Below are 18144 nucleotides of genomic sequence, written 5' to 3'. Positions count from 1 at the left end.
TTTATTTGTACGATGTGCATTAAGCCTTGAAGAACAATCCAATTGTAATTCAAAGTACAAATGCAGCCTTCTTTCATTACAATGGTCGGTACAATAATGTAACATTTGGTGACAAATTGAGATTCACCGCACGATGAGCCTCATTTCTGCTGCTATTTTGCCGCTATTATGAGTCACATTATGTCATTCAGTTCCAAAGTGACACTGCCCATTCTTTTTGGGATCAACATTAGCAGTGGCATTGGATGCTAAGGAGCAAGTCAGTGTAACAGTACCTAGTTGTCCCTTCCAATATGTTGGCACCTGGTAGACAGAGTAGGTAATGATATCAAAATAAAATTGCATGATGGAAAATCCTTTCTGCTAAACATTATGGCACTAAGCGATGATCGCACTGTGTTAGGCAGGAAAATCAATGAGGTGAAATTCATCCCAGCTACCTACTGTAAGTAAACTCTCATATCCTGTCCATTTTGCCTCTTCTAAACATAGATTCAAACTGAGAGGGGGGAAGGTCAGCATAACAGTTTGGAGTTCACAGAGGTGGTGATTATTTGAAGCAGTGAAGACGAATAGTGTTGTTAATTCAGGAGGGAGACGGATAGATACTTGCAGAAAAAGCTATTAAGGGATACAAGAGATGGAGTTGTGTATGGAATGGATGGTCTGCAATGGTCTGGTACAATCCTGTGCATTCCTGTGTTCCCAATTAAAATGCCTGTGTAATGGATTATTCAAGATGGGCCTGTCAGATTCTTAAATGCTATAATTATTTTTATTGACAGACATCGACAAGTGACTGCAGCAACTTTGACAAAGAGTTTTTGAATGAAAAACCCAAACTGTCCTGTGCAGACAGGACCCTCATCAACAGTATGGACCAAAACATGTTCAACAACTTTTCGTTCACTAACCCCAAAATGGAAAGAATACTTTAATGAAGATCAAATGACAGTCATAGAATATCTCACCTCTGTAACACTGAAGAGTTCGACATTCTGCATTCACCTGTGATGAGAGCATGGTCTTAGACACAGTGATCGCTAAATTCTATGTTAAACATGTGGCATGAAATAGTGGTATCATGTATGTTAAATATACCAGAATGTTCCTGGATATCTATGTTGAAAGCCATTTTGTGAGAACATCCATAGCATCCAAGAAGAGATCATAATTTGTTTGGACTAGAAGGAAGAGGCAGATGTGCGTATACTTGAAGTCTATAATCTTTGAACACAATTGCTGAAGAACTGAGACCAACACTGCATGTGGAAACATTTAGCCTCTGATTAAGTGTTTTTAAAAGTATTCATTTCCATTTGGATCGCCATGGAGCTGTTTCTTGGAAAGTTATTTTTTCAGTTGTGTGCATGCGATAACACTTCATCCTCACGGGCTTGCAATGAACTGGTGCAGGACTCATTGAAAGAAGAAGAGTTCACAAACTTGTTCCTGTCTGAATTAACGACCCAAAGGGCAAAGAATGCACAGCTCTTTATAAACTGTGATATTATTTAATAATTGTAACTTTTCGCAAATCGGACCACTGCGGTGGTGGGATTGCTGCCTAATATGAACCAGTAAAACCAAAATTTGCCCCCCCACCCCCAGAATTACAATCAGTAAATCAAGTTGTTTCTGCCACTGCTATCCTTTACAATGGAAGTAAATATTCAGTCTTTCTCAACAACCCACTGTACAAGGTGAGCAACTTTAAATACTGGCTTGATTTACAAAGCTAAGTGATGAAACTGGAACAAATTGCACAACAAAGTGGCTGCGTCAACAAAAATACAAGGTTTTAATATTTTCTTAGCAACGGGGTGACGAAGGTTACACAAGCTGTTGAAATTCAGCTCTCTTTATTTCATAGTCGTGTGTCAGGGAATCTCTTTGCGTGTAAGCTTTTCTTCCATCATTGAGGTCGTCAGGTCAGCACTGCTACAGCAGCTGCCATGGTTCCTTTAACTACATTCAGTATCAGCCTGTTGAGATCAAGCACATGCAACTGTAAGAAGATATGAAAATTTTATCAAGCCGTATTAATGTGTGGTTGATATTGGATGGAACCAAAATGCTTCACGATCTTTGAAAAAGCCACAATGTGTCAGGAATATTGTTAATGTGATATTGATGCCAGATCTCTAGACTTGTCAGGCATTTCAGATTAATCATGTACTGAAAACATGGAAAATAAGCAGGAATGGAACTGGACAACATAGGAAAAACTTGCATGTATTAGACAGTGTGTCATCTTGAAGGAAGGGATGAACTGTGATTGAGATCATATGTATAGACATTTGTAGAGGTCCTGCTATTCAGGTATTTGGGTGGGACAACCCAATAAAAAGGGTCATGGACTATTGTTCAGCCAACCATTTTCACATAGATCCAACCTAACTCGAGTAGTATTTACTTAGGTAGCGATCTCACCTCTAACCTGCAACTTTTCTCTGTTGTAACCTTTTTCACTTCATTTAAACAATACTTCTATGAATATTTTTTTCTCTGAATTTTCTCCTAAGCTCCAAATACAACATCATCCATACCCTTCATTCCTGCTACATTCTCACGGTGTTGAAATCAGATTCAACACATTATCCCCTCCTGTGGTTCAGTCTTTTCCAGGACCTAGTGGAACTCCTTACTTCCCTTGGTCTTTCCTTCTTCTTACTATCTACAGATGTTTAAAACTCAAACTAACTACTTGGTTTGTCTCATCTCCCCGCCTAACTCTTTTCAACCTTGCACTTTCGGGCCTTCAAGAAAAAGTGAATAGTATTTTCAAGTGGCATTACTTCATTACAATTTGTACCTGACACTGATGTTACCTTCAGAGCTACCTGAGTGGAAACATTACTATTAACATAGCTTGTTATTGCATACACTGTGCATGTTTATCACTGTGAAGGCAAGTTTTGCATTATACATTATCCTGTTAATGGTTTTATTAACCCTGTAATCCTCACAATTACGCCCCATGCTTTTGAAGTTTGTCATTAAAATACTTTGCTCACCCAATTGTATTTGAAGCAGAATGCATTCAGGAGTTTTACAGTTTTGTTGTGGAGGTTGAGATTTAAGGCTGCTTCATTACATGTAGGCACTGCCCTCTGTTCACTGGTCTTGCCTCTGCAACTGGCAGGGTCTCGCTGTGAAGATTAGAAGTCAAGACCCTTCATGAACAAAATCTTGACCTCAGCTACAACAGTGTAAAACAACAGTGCAAGGCCAATGGTTCAGTGGGCAAAAGCACATTCTGGTGCAGTATTGCACCATGCTGACCAGGATGGTTTCAGGCTTGATCCCTGACCTGTGCCGAATTAGCTGATCTCAGTCAGGGTGAAGGAGGGACACTCCATTGGCCCTAAGCTTAGGTGGGGAAAATCAGACAGGGTTCCTGTTTCTGATTGGTATCTAGTGGTTCCTGCTAGAAAGCACACATTTGTGAATTTTGAGTGAGGATCAGTCTTAGCTGTGAAGAGTTGTTACGATCTGGAATTTACTGCCCAAGAGGGTGGTGGAAGCAGATTCAATAGTAACTTTCGAAAGAGGATCAAATAAATACTTGAAAAGGAAAAATTTGCAGGGCTACAGGGAAAGAGCAGAAGAACGGGACTAATTGGATAGCTCTTTCAAAGAGCCGGCACAGGCATGATGGACTGAATGGTCTCCTTCTGTGCTGTACGATTCTATGATGTCCCTCCCCTGTCCGCACATCAAATCACCTGCTGACATTGGACAACATACTGGAAGACATGCCATGCCCTAACAAGTCACAACTTGGAGGGAGAAAACTGGAAAATGAAAAAAAAGATGTAAAAACCTAATATTTATGTTAAACTATGCATCGTAATATTTGTGTGGGTTACAGATTTAACAAGCTGCAATCCCCAAAAGATGAATTCCTTCACTTGGTTATTTTTAGATATCAATGCAATGCCTTCTGATTGATATTATTCTTGATTTCTGTTTACAAAAAAATTAAATTGAGGTGCAATTCGTAACATTTTCTACCTGTAAGATATTCTGTGAATAAAGTCTAGGCAAAATAGATTAGGTTTGACAGGAATCGCAGCAGATTATGAAACATTTTAAGTAACGTAATGATGAAAGAGATTGTTGGACCATATCGTTAAACTGAGTGTTTCTGTGTTTCATCTGCCCAGTGAATGGAATACAAAAGAGTTCTATCGGGTTATGCATTATATTAAGTGGTTCATAAAGTCTCTTTTTAAATATATGGGGTCCTTACTTGACATGGGCAGACATTAATGTCCCTGCTGTCGTTGCCTTTGTCAAAGTACATGTGAAGTACGCTGCAGTATTGTACACATTCTGAGATATTGGAAAATAGTTTACTAACTCACCACAATACAGTATTTTGACAAACACATTGAGATAGGGGAAATTTCAGTTGGGTTTATGTAATGTTGATGTCCAATGCTGGAGACACTTTAGTTGGGACAGAACTTTTCTACAAACTAGATAATGCTCAAAGTTAAACGTCAAGATCTAATTACATAGTGAGTTATAACAATCTCCCTAGTCTCTGGGGGGGCGGGGGGGGGGAGGCTATATTTGAATAAAGCTGTTGATGCGCTGGACGCCTCCTCTCACTGCTGACTGTAATATCCTAAGTGATACAAGTTTGAGCAATTTCAATTCACTTTGTAGAGGAATAAAGTCCATAGCTCAAAGTTGTCCATACTTTGGCACACATTTGGCATTAAAAATTCTGCATCTGACCTGTTCTGTTCTTGACCTGGGAGTGCTAGTTGCTGACACTATATGTATCAAAAGTGGAAAGGTGTTCCAATCTCCAGCATTGACATCTTGCATGCCTGTGACATACACCTAAATTCACCCTAACAATGAAATAAATACATAAATGTCAATGTCTAATGAAACCATGAAAATAGCAAGATGTCAATGTATAATTACCTCATTAGTCTATTTGTACAAAGTAAAGTCATGTTGGATAATGATCATAACGCCTAGCTGTGTATTTCTTGATTTGTGTAGTAGTGGTATGTTGACATCGTGTGCTCCCGTGCAGTCCTTGTAACTGAACCACACCCTTAAAATGACATTTACAAATCAGAATTTGCAAAGTTTATGGATAGGGCTGGGATTGCGGTTGTTGATATTGAAGTTAGGACTACAGGTACCACATGACGCAAGATTCATTTCAATATCAGTTTGAATATTAACTGCCCAGGGTTTGGGGAGGGTGGAGAGAGAATTATTACACACTATACAAATAACTGAATTCAAGAACCAGGGTACAAGGAAGAAACTATGCCAGTACTGTCTCCGGACAATTGGATTCCAGCCCCATTCATGGATACTCAACACATTATTGTAAGTGTTAAAACCTAACGTTGAAGAAGGTGCATTTTTCATCTTCAACATCAATGTTTTGAAATGTAACATAAAAACTAAAAAGGTGCTTTGATTCCTCAGTCATAGTGAGTTATTACATTCTCATTACGTTTCTGGGGCCTGGGTTTGAATGCAACCCTGACATGATGAGATGAAAGCCTGCACCTAGGGGAATGAATTGATTGTAAAGAATAATCACAAGGCACACCATTAAAAGCAGAGGCCCCAACAGTATGCAAATTATCTAAAGCAGATTATGATTAAAATTGTTCTGTAGCACATAAGTCCAAGGAATGCAGACTTGAACGTTTATGGCGGACAACTGGTCTAGCCATTCATTGCCAGATCTGGCTGGACCACATAAAGGACTATCGGGTCCTGCTCTCCTCTGCCAAAACTGCTCACTATTCCAGGATCATCCTGGAATGCAAAGATAACCCCTGGCTTCTCTTCACAACAAACCGTCTTCTTAAACCCCTCTCCCCTGCCCCCTCCACTCTCACCTCCAACAAGTGCTAGGAGCTCATGGACTTCTTTGTCACTAAGATTGAGACCATCTGTTCAGCTGCCTCTGCCGCTTCCCTCCCTTCCCCTAGCCCACCAAGCCAAACTTCCCCTAAGGTTCCCTCTGCCCTAGCCCTGAACTCGCAATTTTCTCTAGTTTCTCTCCTATCTCCCCTCATGCTCTCTCCGAGCTCACTTTGACCATGAGACACACCTCCTGCTCCCTTGTCCCTATTCCCACCAAACTGCTGACCACCCAACTGTAAACTGATATTGTTAATGGTTCCCTCTCCTCAGGTACTCTCCCCCTCCCCTTTAAATCTGCCGTCATCACCTCCCTTCTCAAGAAACCCACCTTTGACTCCGCTGTCCTTGCAAATTATTGCCCATCTCCAAACTCCCTTTTCTCTCCAAAGTCCTTGAACGTGTTGTCGCCTCCCAAATTTGTGTCCATCTTTCAAACTCCATGTTTGAATCCCTCCAATCAGGTTTCTGCCCCTGCCACAGTACTAAAACAGCCCTTATCAAAGTCACAAATGATATCCTATGTGACTGTGACCATGGTAAACTACCCCTCTTCATCCTTCTCGACCTGTCTGCAGTCTTTGACACAGTTGACCACACCATCCTCCTCCAACGCTTCTCCTCCATCGTCCAGCTGGGGGGGACTGCGCTCGCCTGGTTCCATTCTTATCTATCCAGTCGTAGCCAGAGAATCACCTGCAATGGCTTCTCTTCCTGCTCCCGCATCGTTACCTCTGGAGTCCCCCAAGGGTCGATCCTTGGCCCCCTCCTATTTCTCATCTACATACTGTCCCTCGGCGACATCATCCGAAAACACGTCAAATTCCACATGTACACTGACGACACCCACCTCTCCCTCACCACCACCTCTCTCGACCCCTCCGCTGTCTCTCATTTGTCACACTGCTTGTCTGACATCCAGTACTGGATGAACAAACATTTCCTCCAACTAAATATTGGGAAGACTGAAGCCATTGTCTTTGGTCCCTGCTGTAAACTCTGTTCCCTAACCATCGATTCCATCCCTCTCCCTGGCCACTGTCTGAAGCTGAACCAGACCGTTCGCAATCTTGGCGTCCTATTTGACCAAGATCATCTGCTTCCACCTCTGTAACGTCACCTGCCTCCACCCCGCCTCAGCTCATCTGCTGCTAAAACCCTCGTCTTATGCGTTTGTTACCTCTAGACTCGACTATTCCAAGGCTCTCTTGCATGGCCTCTCATCTTCCACCCTCCTCATCCAAAACTCTGCTGCCTGTATCCTAACACGCACCGAGTCCCGTTCTCCCATCACCCCTGTGCTCACTGACTTACATTGGCTCCTGGTCTGGGAACACCTCGATTTTTAAATTCTCATCCTTGTTTTCAAATCCCTCCATGGCCTTGTCCCTCCCTACCTCTGTAACCTCCTCCAGCCCTACAACCCTCCTAGATCTCTGCGCTCCTCCAATTCTTGTATCTTGCGCATCCCCAATTTTAATCGCTCCACCATCGGCGGTCGTGCCTTCAGCTGCCTAGGCCCTGAGCTCTGGAATTTCCTCCCTAAACCTCTCTGCCTCTCTACTGCTCTTTCCTCCTTTCAGACGCTCCTTAAAACCTACCTCCTTGACCTGTCCTAATATCTCCTTATGTGGCTAGGTGTCAAATATAGTTTGATAAAAGCTCCTGTGAGGGAAGAGAAGCCGTTGCAGGTGATTCTCTGGCTACGACTGGATAGATAAGAATGGAACCAGGTGAGTGCAGTCCCACCCAGCTGGACGATGGAGGAGAAGCGTTGGAGGAGGATGGCGTGGTCAACCGTGTCAAAGACTGCAGGTAAGTACGTTAAAGGCGCAAAATGAATGCAAGTTGTTGTTGTTGTACATGAAAAAATGTTTTGTGGGTGACATGGATTCAGATGCAAATCCTGATTAGTTTCCAATCTGAGCCACATTGAGCAGATAAGTGTTGAACAGAGGCTGCAGCATCTCAGGAGAGGGAAGGGAGAATGGGGAGCTATATCTGGAGATTCCATGCTACCTCTTAGCATGAGGAGCAGTAGCATTCGCATTAAATGCCCATTTATCTCAACCTTCCTCCCCTCCCCCCCGCTTAGTGTGCATTTTTAAAATATTTGTTCATGGGATGTGGGCAACGCTGGCAAGGTGACATGTATTGCCCATCTCTTGTTGCCCTGAGAAGGCGGTAGTGGGCCTTCTTCTTGAACTGATGCAGTCCTTGTGGTGATAATGATGGTGCTGCGTAGGGAATTCCAGGATATTGACCCAGCGACGATGAAGGAACAGTGATATATATCCAAGTCAGGCTGGTGTGTTATTTGGAGGGGAGGTTGGAGGTGATGGTGGTCCCATGACATTGCTGCTCTTGTGGTTTTCAGTGGTAGGGGCTGCAGGAGAGCAAGGTGTTGTCGAAGTAACCAGGCGAGTGGTGAGTATTCCATCACAATCATCTTTGTGGCATCAGTTGCAATTCATAGCAGTTCTCAGATATAATAAATTCTGTATTAAAGTTGCCAGTATTAAAAAATTCTGTCTTTTTAAATATAAATTATGAATGTAGAGGAGCTATTCATACAATGCAAAAGGAGAGTTCCTAAATGGATGAATACAAATTTTCTTCACATGATTTAACATGATACTTTACTTTGAGATGAAAACAGAAAATTCTGGAAACATACAGCAGACTGCTCATCGAAATGTTTTGCAATGCACTCATTGGTTCAATTAAAACAAAATTAATTTTAGTATCAACCAAACAAACATTAATAATTCGAAGGGAAAATGTTTAGTAAGCTAATGTTATATTTTAAATTGTGTGGCAGTTACTAAACTTGGTGACTCTAAACAGTTAGCTATTGGCGTCTACTGTTATGGGATGGGCTTGATTTTCGACATCAGTTTGCTTTTATTTAGCAGCTTTAATGTAGAAAAATAGCCCAAGGCGCTTTGCGGAAGCGTAATCAGACAAAAACCTACACCAAGCCACAGAAGGAGATATTAAGAGGGGTGACCAAAAGCTTGGTCAAAGAGGTAGGTTTTAAGGAGGGTCTTAAAGGAAGAGAGAGACATGGAGAGGCGGAGAGGTTTCGGCAGGGAATTCCAAAATTGTTGCACCTCCATGTAATTATTTGAGGGATTAAGTGTGGGAAATAGATCCTGCAGATATGTTTTCGGGGCACATCCTATTTTCAATCTTGGCTGAGGAACTTGAAGGCTTTTGCATGAAATGTGCTGGTTTATTTTGATCTGTCTACAGTAAGAGGCAGGTCAATGATCCATTAAGGGACTAATGGATTAATTTATTGATTGCCACCCATATTGTGTACAAAATGGAGAGAAGAGCAAATCAACAGATGAATTAGATTACTCTTTTTGGACCCTTTTAGTAGGACATGTTTTTAATCAACAATGACACCAACTGGGACCATTTATCTTTCATTAAGTATTTAGGTCACTTGTTATTGATGAGTCAAAATAGAACTTGAGTTCCTGTTTTGTCTCCAGCCAGCTTGTCTGACTTGATTATAACATCTTGCTTTGGATCCTAACACATCAAAATGAAACCTGCTGCTTTAATTCAGCAAGCAGTATTAAGTCATGTTACTGAAGTTTAGCATGGTCTTAAGCTTCAAAATAGACTTCACCCAAATGACCATCTCAGAATGGGCTTCCGTGAGTCATGTAGCCAGCATTGTGGTGTGCCAGGTGTGATGTCACAAGCATGAGTCCATCTTCTGCGGTGAGTTTTGTCAGATATTTTTCAAGTGTAGCCTCGCACCACCAATATCCTCACTAGTAAAAGCATAAGTCTGCACAGGAATAAATGAATGTCTCAACTGTAATAATTATAGCTGCAGTTTGTACATTGTGGTGCACTGTAATAACCACAGTAATTTTGAGATGATAAGTGACAAACTCCATCCCAATAAAAGGTTAGAATATGTTTTAGTAATAAAAAAAGAACAGACTGTACGATGACAAAAATCATCAAAATGGCATCTAGCCAGCTGACATTCATGAATGTTGAATTCTAATTAAGCTTCTCCCCGAGTGGCTTTGTTCTTTATTCCAAGTTTTCTTCTCTTATTTGCCTTTTTTTTCCTTTAAGAAGGAACTTGTTACTCAGTGCAATAAATGCTAAATATTCAGCTGGGAATTGTATACGTTTCAAATATCATTAGGAGGGATGTGAGTTTGGTCCAGGGGGAGGAAACAGAGGAAAAAGTTGCGTTGGTCCTAAATGTTTGGACTGACTGGCCTTTTCCCATTTCTCCTTGTTCATGTTCTTGACAGTATCGGAGTAATCTTTGGTGAACTTTGTTATATCATTAATGTCAAGAACAAAGGATGATCTTCTAAAGTTTTGATTACGGTGTGGTTCCACAGTACAACATTTACTGCCCAACAAGATGTTCATAGGTCACCGATGTTAGCACCACAGTGGCTCGGTAGCTAAGTACACCACCCGTGTAGTACTGAGTTATACAAGGTTCCAGACTGGATCCTTGTTAGGTGCTGAAACCTTACAACTAAGGAGGAGAAAATTCAGCCAGGGTTCACACTGCTGATGACTATCCAGTAACCCCTGCTGGAAAGGATGCATGTATGATCTTCAGCTGAGGATAGGGTCAACCTAGGCCTTGATCTCCACACCCCTCGCCATTTAAATTTGCCTAGGCTCACACACAATGAATTGCCACTTGGGCAAGCGACCAGAGGGTTGCTGCTGCCCGAGCAGCCAAACTCCAGCAAGAGTCAGTGCCTTCAGTGCCTCACCAGAGCAGAAATGAGGAACAACAGTTTCACGCAGAGGGTTGTTAAGATCTGGAATGCACTACCTGAAAGAGTGGTGGAAGCAGATTCCATATAAACTTTCAAAAGGAATTGGACACGTGCTGGAAGAGGACTAATTTGCAGGGTTATGGGGAAAAGGCTAGGTTGTGGGACTAAATTGGACAGCTGGCACAGGTACGACAGGCCGAATGGCTTCCTTCTGTGCTGTAAGATTCAATGATTCAGGGGTTGAAAGAAAGATTCGCATCACCTTTCAAATCCCAAATTACTTCAATTAATGTATTACATTGGAAGTGTAGTCACTATTGATTTGTATGCAAACACGGCAGTGAATTTGCACAAACAACACTGAGATGCATGACCAGTTAATCTGGTTTTTGTTGAGGGATAAATGCTGTCCAGGACACCAGGCAAACTCCCTGTTCTTGTTTGACAAGGTGCCATGGAATCTGGTACATCCACCTGAACAGGCAGGCGGTTTAACTTCTTATCGTAAAGACAGAAACCTCAGAGAGAGCAGCACTCCCACTCCTTAGATTATGTGCTCATGTCTGTGGTGGGTTTTGAACACACAACCTTGCTGACTCAGAGGTTAGGCTGCTACCACTGAGCCAAACTGACACCTGAAAAAAGGGAGAACATTGAGGAACACCTACCGTCAACAGTTGAGAGAGGCTTTGACATATCTTGGCTGTGTTATTAGGTGGCGCACTAGAACGTTTTGTTTTAGGGAGGGAAAAATTGACACCATTTACCCCACCTTGCCAAAGGTTCAGGCCTGTACATTAGCTTTTGGAGCCTGACCTGCCCAGTACAAGTAGTAATCATAAATTTATAGCATGCTATTGGATGCACCAACTGTATGCAGAAGGCATATGATATTATGGGATGTTATGGGTGAGTTATTTTCTAGAACTTTTGTAGAATTTCTATCCTTGATTGCAGAAACCGTGTTCAACCGAAAAGAGTAACAGAGCCTTATCTAAAATAGAAAATGTTGCAAACTCACGGTTAGCATTTAAGAATGAAAGAGCGGGATTAACATTTTGGGTCTCACTCTTGATAAGAACTTTTCCCGGGCCAAATGATGATACATCGAAAGGAAAGTCATAGCTGATTGATGTCATAGTAATAAGTGACACTGGGTATTGAGGCATCTACCATGAGGAAGAAACAATCATTAGCGACAGAGAGTTTGATCAGATAAAGACAGTACAAATTCCATCTGATCCCTAATGTAAATAGGGAATATGAGACAGTTAAAGCAATCTGATTATTTAGTTGAGAGATTACAGTTCTGGCAACACAGGGTGTTTCTGTTGTACATCAAGTACCCTGTCCACAGAGGACATTCCTAAATGTCAATAGGAGATATATGCATCTCAGAGCTTCCCCACTGAGCAATTTGGCTGAACTCCCCCAATTCACTACAGCCTCTGAAAAGCACTCCTTACCTTGTCAGTGTGAGATTTCTAGTTCCCACACCAACTCCTCAAGGTGTCTTTAACTGTGATTTTCCAATTAATACCAAATTATGTCATGTTGGGTGCCAGTATGTAATTGTATCCAATGGTCCTTAACAGCCATCAAGTGCGAACTTTAATCCCAATCCATTTGAGTGGCATTCTGATCTTGGAGCCCAGAGATGAAAGGGAGAGCATTCTAACTGTGGAACCAGGCTCCACGCACAAGATCTACTTTTGATGTTTAATTTCTTAACATTCCCTTTAAGAATGGTATTAATTTGAACAATATCATAGCGACTAACTGTAAATTAATTTTTTAATGCTAATTATATCTTCAGCCATTCAGCAGCCAATTAATCTATTGAACACTAAATTTCTCTGGACTGGTGCACAACATAAACCAATTTTTCATCACTTAACATTTGTGAGTGAGAGACACATTTGATATTTATAACACCGAGTGTGAGGGAAGGAATAAGAATGAATTAGACAACTTTTCGCTGTTTTGGGTATAAACATTCTTTGTAGGAAATTCTGGATTTTATTATTCATCTGAAATGGATTTTAAAATGTCTACCGGGCTAATTAAATTGCACCAATAAATAAAGTAGAATAAAGTAGACAGCTCTGGTTTTACAACGCTAAAATATAGCTCAGCCGTTAACAAGGTCTAAATGACCTATCCACCTTTAAAAGAAAAATTGATTGTTGCTTTAATTTGCTGGTAATAAATGTAATGTGTAGTTATGTGATAATCATAGGTTTAGTTTGCTGGTTTATGTAACAGCAACCAGCTGTCTGCAAAGGTCACCTGATCTCAGTCCTTTGTTTCTAAACGGGGTAAGATCCCATCTGTGCTCGATGTTTGACACTCTCCTCCACACAACACCAAGGTGCAGCCATAATGTGGTTCAGTCACAGGTGCAGAAGGCTACTTCAGACAGTTGCTTAAAGGTTTCTTTTGCAGAATCATTTTTTTTTTAAAGTTTGTAAGTGTCAAGTGTAACTTTGTACAACTTACCGAGTGTCTGGGAGAGATTTTATTCACTAGATGGAGACAGTGGTGTTGGACTGTATTCATATGGCTAGTAAAATGGCTGTTAACATAGAGGAAACATTAAGAGTCAGATTTATAATCACAAATAGAGAGATATTGCAAACCTATTTAAACAGATGCAACTGTATTTTTAAGGATCACGAACATCAAAATTTAAAATCAAAATGTCACGTTGGTACAGTAAGAGCTGCTCTTCCGAGGTTGATTTTAAAGCGCGTTGTTGGGGTAGAGAAGAGGGAGCTTTATGCTGCATGCAATCCATGATATGCCTCACTCGGAAGTGCTTGGCACTGATACTAGATGCCAGTGTTAACATCATTACCTTGGTAAGCCCAAACATTCATCCAAAAACATAAAAAGAAATAGATAGAGATGGGGTTAGAGTTTTGAAATGGAGGTGGCAGGACATTTACGTTGTCTGTGGGTTCATTTCTCTCTGTGCTATTTTCAGCACACTTGTCAATGTGTTTGCATTTAATTTCTGTAAACAATTTTACAACACCAAGTTATAGTCCAGCAATTTTATTTTAAATTCACAAGCTTTCGGAGACTTCCTCCTTCCTCAGGTAAATGTTTCAGGAGCTCCTTGAATTTCTGCCTGTGCTACTTTAACACAGTTGTTAATTAATTTATTTTAAACATTTTATTATGTTAAAATAGCACAGGCAAGGATTTAACGTGAACACATTAACTAATCTGCTAAAGATAGCACATAGACGGAATGAAGTTTGAGAACTTCAGGTGATTATTAACCCTGGCAGAATGGAGCATTTATTGTCCAGTTTCTAATTCCCTCTGCCCTCCCTCCGTCCCTATCGGCCCAGCCAGCCCCCATTCTCAATCCTCTCGTCCAGCAACTTCCATTTAGTTACATCAATTTGCAGTCTATCTTGACATTAAAAGACAGTTCATGCAGTAACAATGACTCTAAGTAAATGGTGAGGTGTACCAGCAATTACAACACAAGTGGCAAGTGTCAGTTCAGTTCCAGGAGCATGAGTTGGCTGATTCTGGGTGCACAGAAAGACTGTGTGAGTAGCCGAATAAAACCTACAAGTTTGGTCTTTCCCAATCAAACGTTCCATTTTTGCCCATAAGGAACATGTGGGTAGGGTGACAAATATAAAATAAAGATGATAAATTCACAAGTGAAATGATTACTAGGAGCTTATTTAGTAGAACAAACTTGATTTAAGCAACAATATTTATTTAATCCCACCACTCACTGCCCTGGAAAACCCTTCAATATACATGTGCCATCAAATTAATTATTACCATAGATCATTTTTCTTATACTTGGGGCCTAGTTAAATAAATACAGTAAAATCTAAATAAAAATTTTACTTATTGGGCCAGCACAATGCTAGAAGTGTTAAGGCATGGGTCTGTGTCTGTAGTTCATCGCACAGGTTTTTTGGTTTGAGCTCTGCCACGAGAGAAGGTAGAGAGTAGGTTTGAGGCACTTCTCCAAAAAGAGAAAGGAAAAGCTGAGGGAAATTTCACCAGCCCTTCTTGGCAAGTCAGGGCCTCCAAGTAGGCAACGGAAGTCTGGTGAACAGCACGTAGAATAGGGAGATCTAAACGCAAGAGGAGAAAATAAAATAAAAGATTGAGGTGGGAGGGAAAGAGTTAAGCATTAAAATAGAACATGGCTTCTAGAGACTGACTGTTATCCTGTCAACAGAACAGAGCATTTGAACAGAATGGGGAGGGAAGAAAGTCGAGAATAAAGAATTCTACATTTAGGTTTTCATCAAAAGACATTTGCAAGATGCTTTATCATATTTGTACATCAATCAAAACCTAACAACGCCATTTGTAACGCACTTGCTCATTGTGTTGCTGAATGGAGCTGCAGTCTATTATTTTGGCCTTAAACCTCAGGTACTAGAATCAATTCTTTTGCAACTGTCACCTAGTAACCATTGGTCTGCCGTCCCTGTGGTTTAATGCTCCTCTATTATACAATCAGAGAGTCAGTAAATATTGGTCAAAGTAATAGTTCTTGTTAAGAGGCCCACCTCTCATATTCGCCTGACTTCCTCTTTCAGGTGCTGATTGACCTCCATTTTCTGTTTTAATTTTCCAACATTTGTTGAAATTGTGCTGCAATCCCTTTGTAAGCATTAGAGAGGAAAAGTGTTATGTCACAGAAAAGATATTTAAATAGTTTAGTAAGTGTCTTGCTTTTATATCCAGACCTCTTTATGACCCGTCAATGATGCTTATTTGAATCCAGTCCACAGCAAATGTTGTGTCACAGCACCTTCTAGTGGTCCAACTACAGATCACATCCAGTGCACTGCTCTCAGAAGACCTGTCATGAATTTTTAAAAGGAAATTGTCACACAAAGGCCACATTTGGGGATGCGAGTTTGCTGCAATGGATACATTTTTCAATCGTTACAACCTATCGGCAATAATCAAGCTGTAGCCTTTTAATTAAATTCCCCAATTGATCTTAGCTTATTGTTGACGTGCAATACCAGCAGTGTGAAAACTAATGGTTTGGAAAACTGGGTGCAGACACGAAATCTGATGGACAATACAAGATGTAGGAGTTTCACAGGGTGGTGTATATGAGATAATTTCTGGGACCTGGGTTAAAACCTAACCAGATGGGATGAAGGGTGAAAGTCTTTCCGTTTTGTAGACTTGAAGGTAGTGAAATTCCTACTTTACTGAGAAACAGCAGAATACCTGTATTTCTGTCTAATTAACAACCTGGACATTCAAAGAGACAACCATGGTAGATGGTGCAGGAAGTAAAAGCTAATGGTAGGATTAATTATTCGAGTTGGAGGTTGAGAAACATTCTTGTGGCAGAGAAAAGGGAACTTTACTCACCTACCGCCCATGTTACACTTGGCCTGACTGCGCAATGCTTACACTGAATTATACTGAAATACCAGAATTATTCTGAAATCATTTCATATCCCACACCGTCGGTGAGTATAAATATTTGCATCCCGGCCCCACGAAAAGATTTAAGTCAGCTATTTGATTGTTGTTTATGTGTGTGGCAACGTCAACAATCGAGATAAAAAGCCTTGCATTCTAGTGCATGCCTGTCCTGCTTCAGATGCCATACTCTGTTATGAGTGCAAAACATTCTTTTTAAAAAAAGTATTAGAAAAGAAAGCCAGTCATTTCCGTGTGGTTTTTCTCACCTCGGGGAAGAGCCAGAAATTACAATCTAAAGAGAAATAATCACCCCTCTCTAGGCCTCAGGATATGTCTATTTAAAAGTACTTCATTGGCTGTAAAGCGCTTTGGGACGCCCTGAGGTTGTGAAAGGCGCTATATAAATGCAAGTCATTCTTCTTTTTATTTACACCAATTAGACCTTGCGACCTTAGGCAGGCTACATTACACGCAGTTCCATCATTGCAGTAAACCAACACATTGTACATTTCATAGTATAATCCTCCTGTCGTAAAACAACCCATCCTCTAATATACTGTGAGCACACCATATTGTCAGCCATTGCTCAGTGGGTAGCACTGTCGCTTCTGAGTCTAGAAGGTAGTGGGTTCAAGTCCCACTCCAGAAACCTCAGCACAAAATCTAAGCTGACACCCCAGTGCAGTGCTGACTGAGGGAGTGCTGCACTGTCGGAGGTGCCGTCTTTCAGATGAGACACTAAACCGAGGCCTAATCTGCCCTCTCAGATGGATGTAAAAGATCCCATGGCACTAATTTGAAGACGAGCAGGGGAGTTCTCTCCGGTGTCCTGGCCAATATTTATCCCTCTATCAACATCACTAATACAGATTATCTGGTCATTATCTCACTGCTGTCTGTGGGACCTTGCTTTATGTAAATTGGCTGCCGGGTTTCCTAGATTATAACAGGGACTACACTTCAAAAGTACTTCATTGGCTGCAAAGTGCTTTGGAACGTCCTGAGGTCGTGAAAGCAACTATCTAAATGCAAATCTTTCTTTTTTTAATGTAATACTTAAATTATTCATCCACGTTGTCATATTTCTGTTAGTATTGTCCAAACCCCAATATCAGGAGAAAGTGTCTATTTTAGACTAGAACACCTGGTCATGTCTACAAGCTGTAATATAAAACAATTTATCAATGCACACTTCAATAAGGCAGCACAATAGGGGTCTTTTTATTCCAGTAGGCGATTCTGAAATATGGCCCAAAACTCCATAAACTTGTCAACTTGATCAAAGGGAAATAGAAACGTAGTCCACGGTCTCAAACAAAACCATTCAAGCAAAATGCATTGGTTATTACGGTGACCTGAAGGAAAATGTAGCAAAACAGATTTCCCAACATGTACAAACTATTAACCTAATAATTCAGACTCAAAAAATGATCAAGGGGTAGAAGTTGCACTGTGCAATATTAATAAGAATCTAGGGGAGCACCTCCAATAAAATAATAGACAATGGAATTTCACGTTTACATGCTAACTGGTGGGATGGGAAGGGCTGTGATACAGGTTCCCGTGTTACTGCAATTAGCGATCACAAGATAATTACAGATGAGAAAGGCCATTTAGCTCACTGAAATTCATCCATCCAGAAAGACGTTTCTTAAGTGATTCCAGGGTTTTCACCTCCATTATAAGAACATAAGAAATAGGAGCAGGAGTAGGCCAATCGGCCCCTCAAGCCTGCTCCGCCATTCAATAAGATCATGGCTGATCTGATCCTAACCTCAAATCTAAATTCATGTCCAATTTCCTGCCCGCTCCCCGTAACCCCTAATTCCCTTTACTTCTAGGAAACTGTCTATTTCTGTTTTAAATTTATTTAATGATGTAGCTTCCACAGCTTCCTAGGGCAGCAAATTCCACAGACCTACTACCCTCTGAGTGAAGAAGTTTCTCCTCATCTCAGTTTTGAAAGAGCGGCCCCTTATTCTAAGATTATGCCTCCTAGTTCTAGTTTCAC

The 18144-nt window shown here is 40.9% G+C and overlaps 1 protein-coding gene and 1 long non-coding RNA gene across 6 annotated transcripts in view; one reads left to right on the top strand and one right to left on the bottom strand.

The window, feature by feature from the left end:
* Positions 1 to 4978, top strand: part of prkcq (protein kinase C, theta) — a 108702-nt gene extending 103724 nt beyond the window's left edge. For all 3 annotated transcript variants that reach the window (XM_068005101.1, XM_068005102.1, XM_068005100.1), the window contains one exon: positions 786 to 4978. In XM_068005101.1, the coding sequence (XP_067861202.1) occupies positions 786 to 938 (153 nt within the window). In that variant the 3' untranslated portion in view covers positions 939 to 4978. The remainder of the gene's footprint in view (positions 1 to 785) is intronic.
* Positions 1786 to 18144, bottom strand: part of LOC137341704 (uncharacterized) — an 80486-nt gene continuing 64127 nt past the window's right edge. Inside the window, exons 1-5 of one of the 3 annotated variants that reach the window (XR_010967087.1) lie at positions 15431 to 15503; positions 15251 to 15344; positions 13194 to 13269; positions 11716 to 11863; positions 1786 to 1985 (exon numbers count right to left, since the gene is read on the bottom strand). This is a non-coding gene — a long non-coding RNA (uncharacterized lncRNA). Of the gene's footprint in view, positions 1986 to 11715; positions 11864 to 13193; positions 13270 to 15250; positions 15522 to 18144 lie in introns of those variants that run through there. The other 2 variants (XR_010967086.1, XR_010967088.1) reach the window with 2 other exon arrangements.

The sequence above is a fragment of the Heptranchias perlo genome, chromosome 24, assembly GCF_035084215.1.
Source record: "Heptranchias perlo isolate sHepPer1 chromosome 24, sHepPer1.hap1, whole genome shotgun sequence".
NCBI lineage: Eukaryota > Metazoa > Chordata > Chondrichthyes > Hexanchiformes > Hexanchidae > Heptranchias > Heptranchias perlo.
Note: the sequence above shows the minus strand (reverse complement) of the source record. Positions and strands in the feature narration are given on the sequence as shown.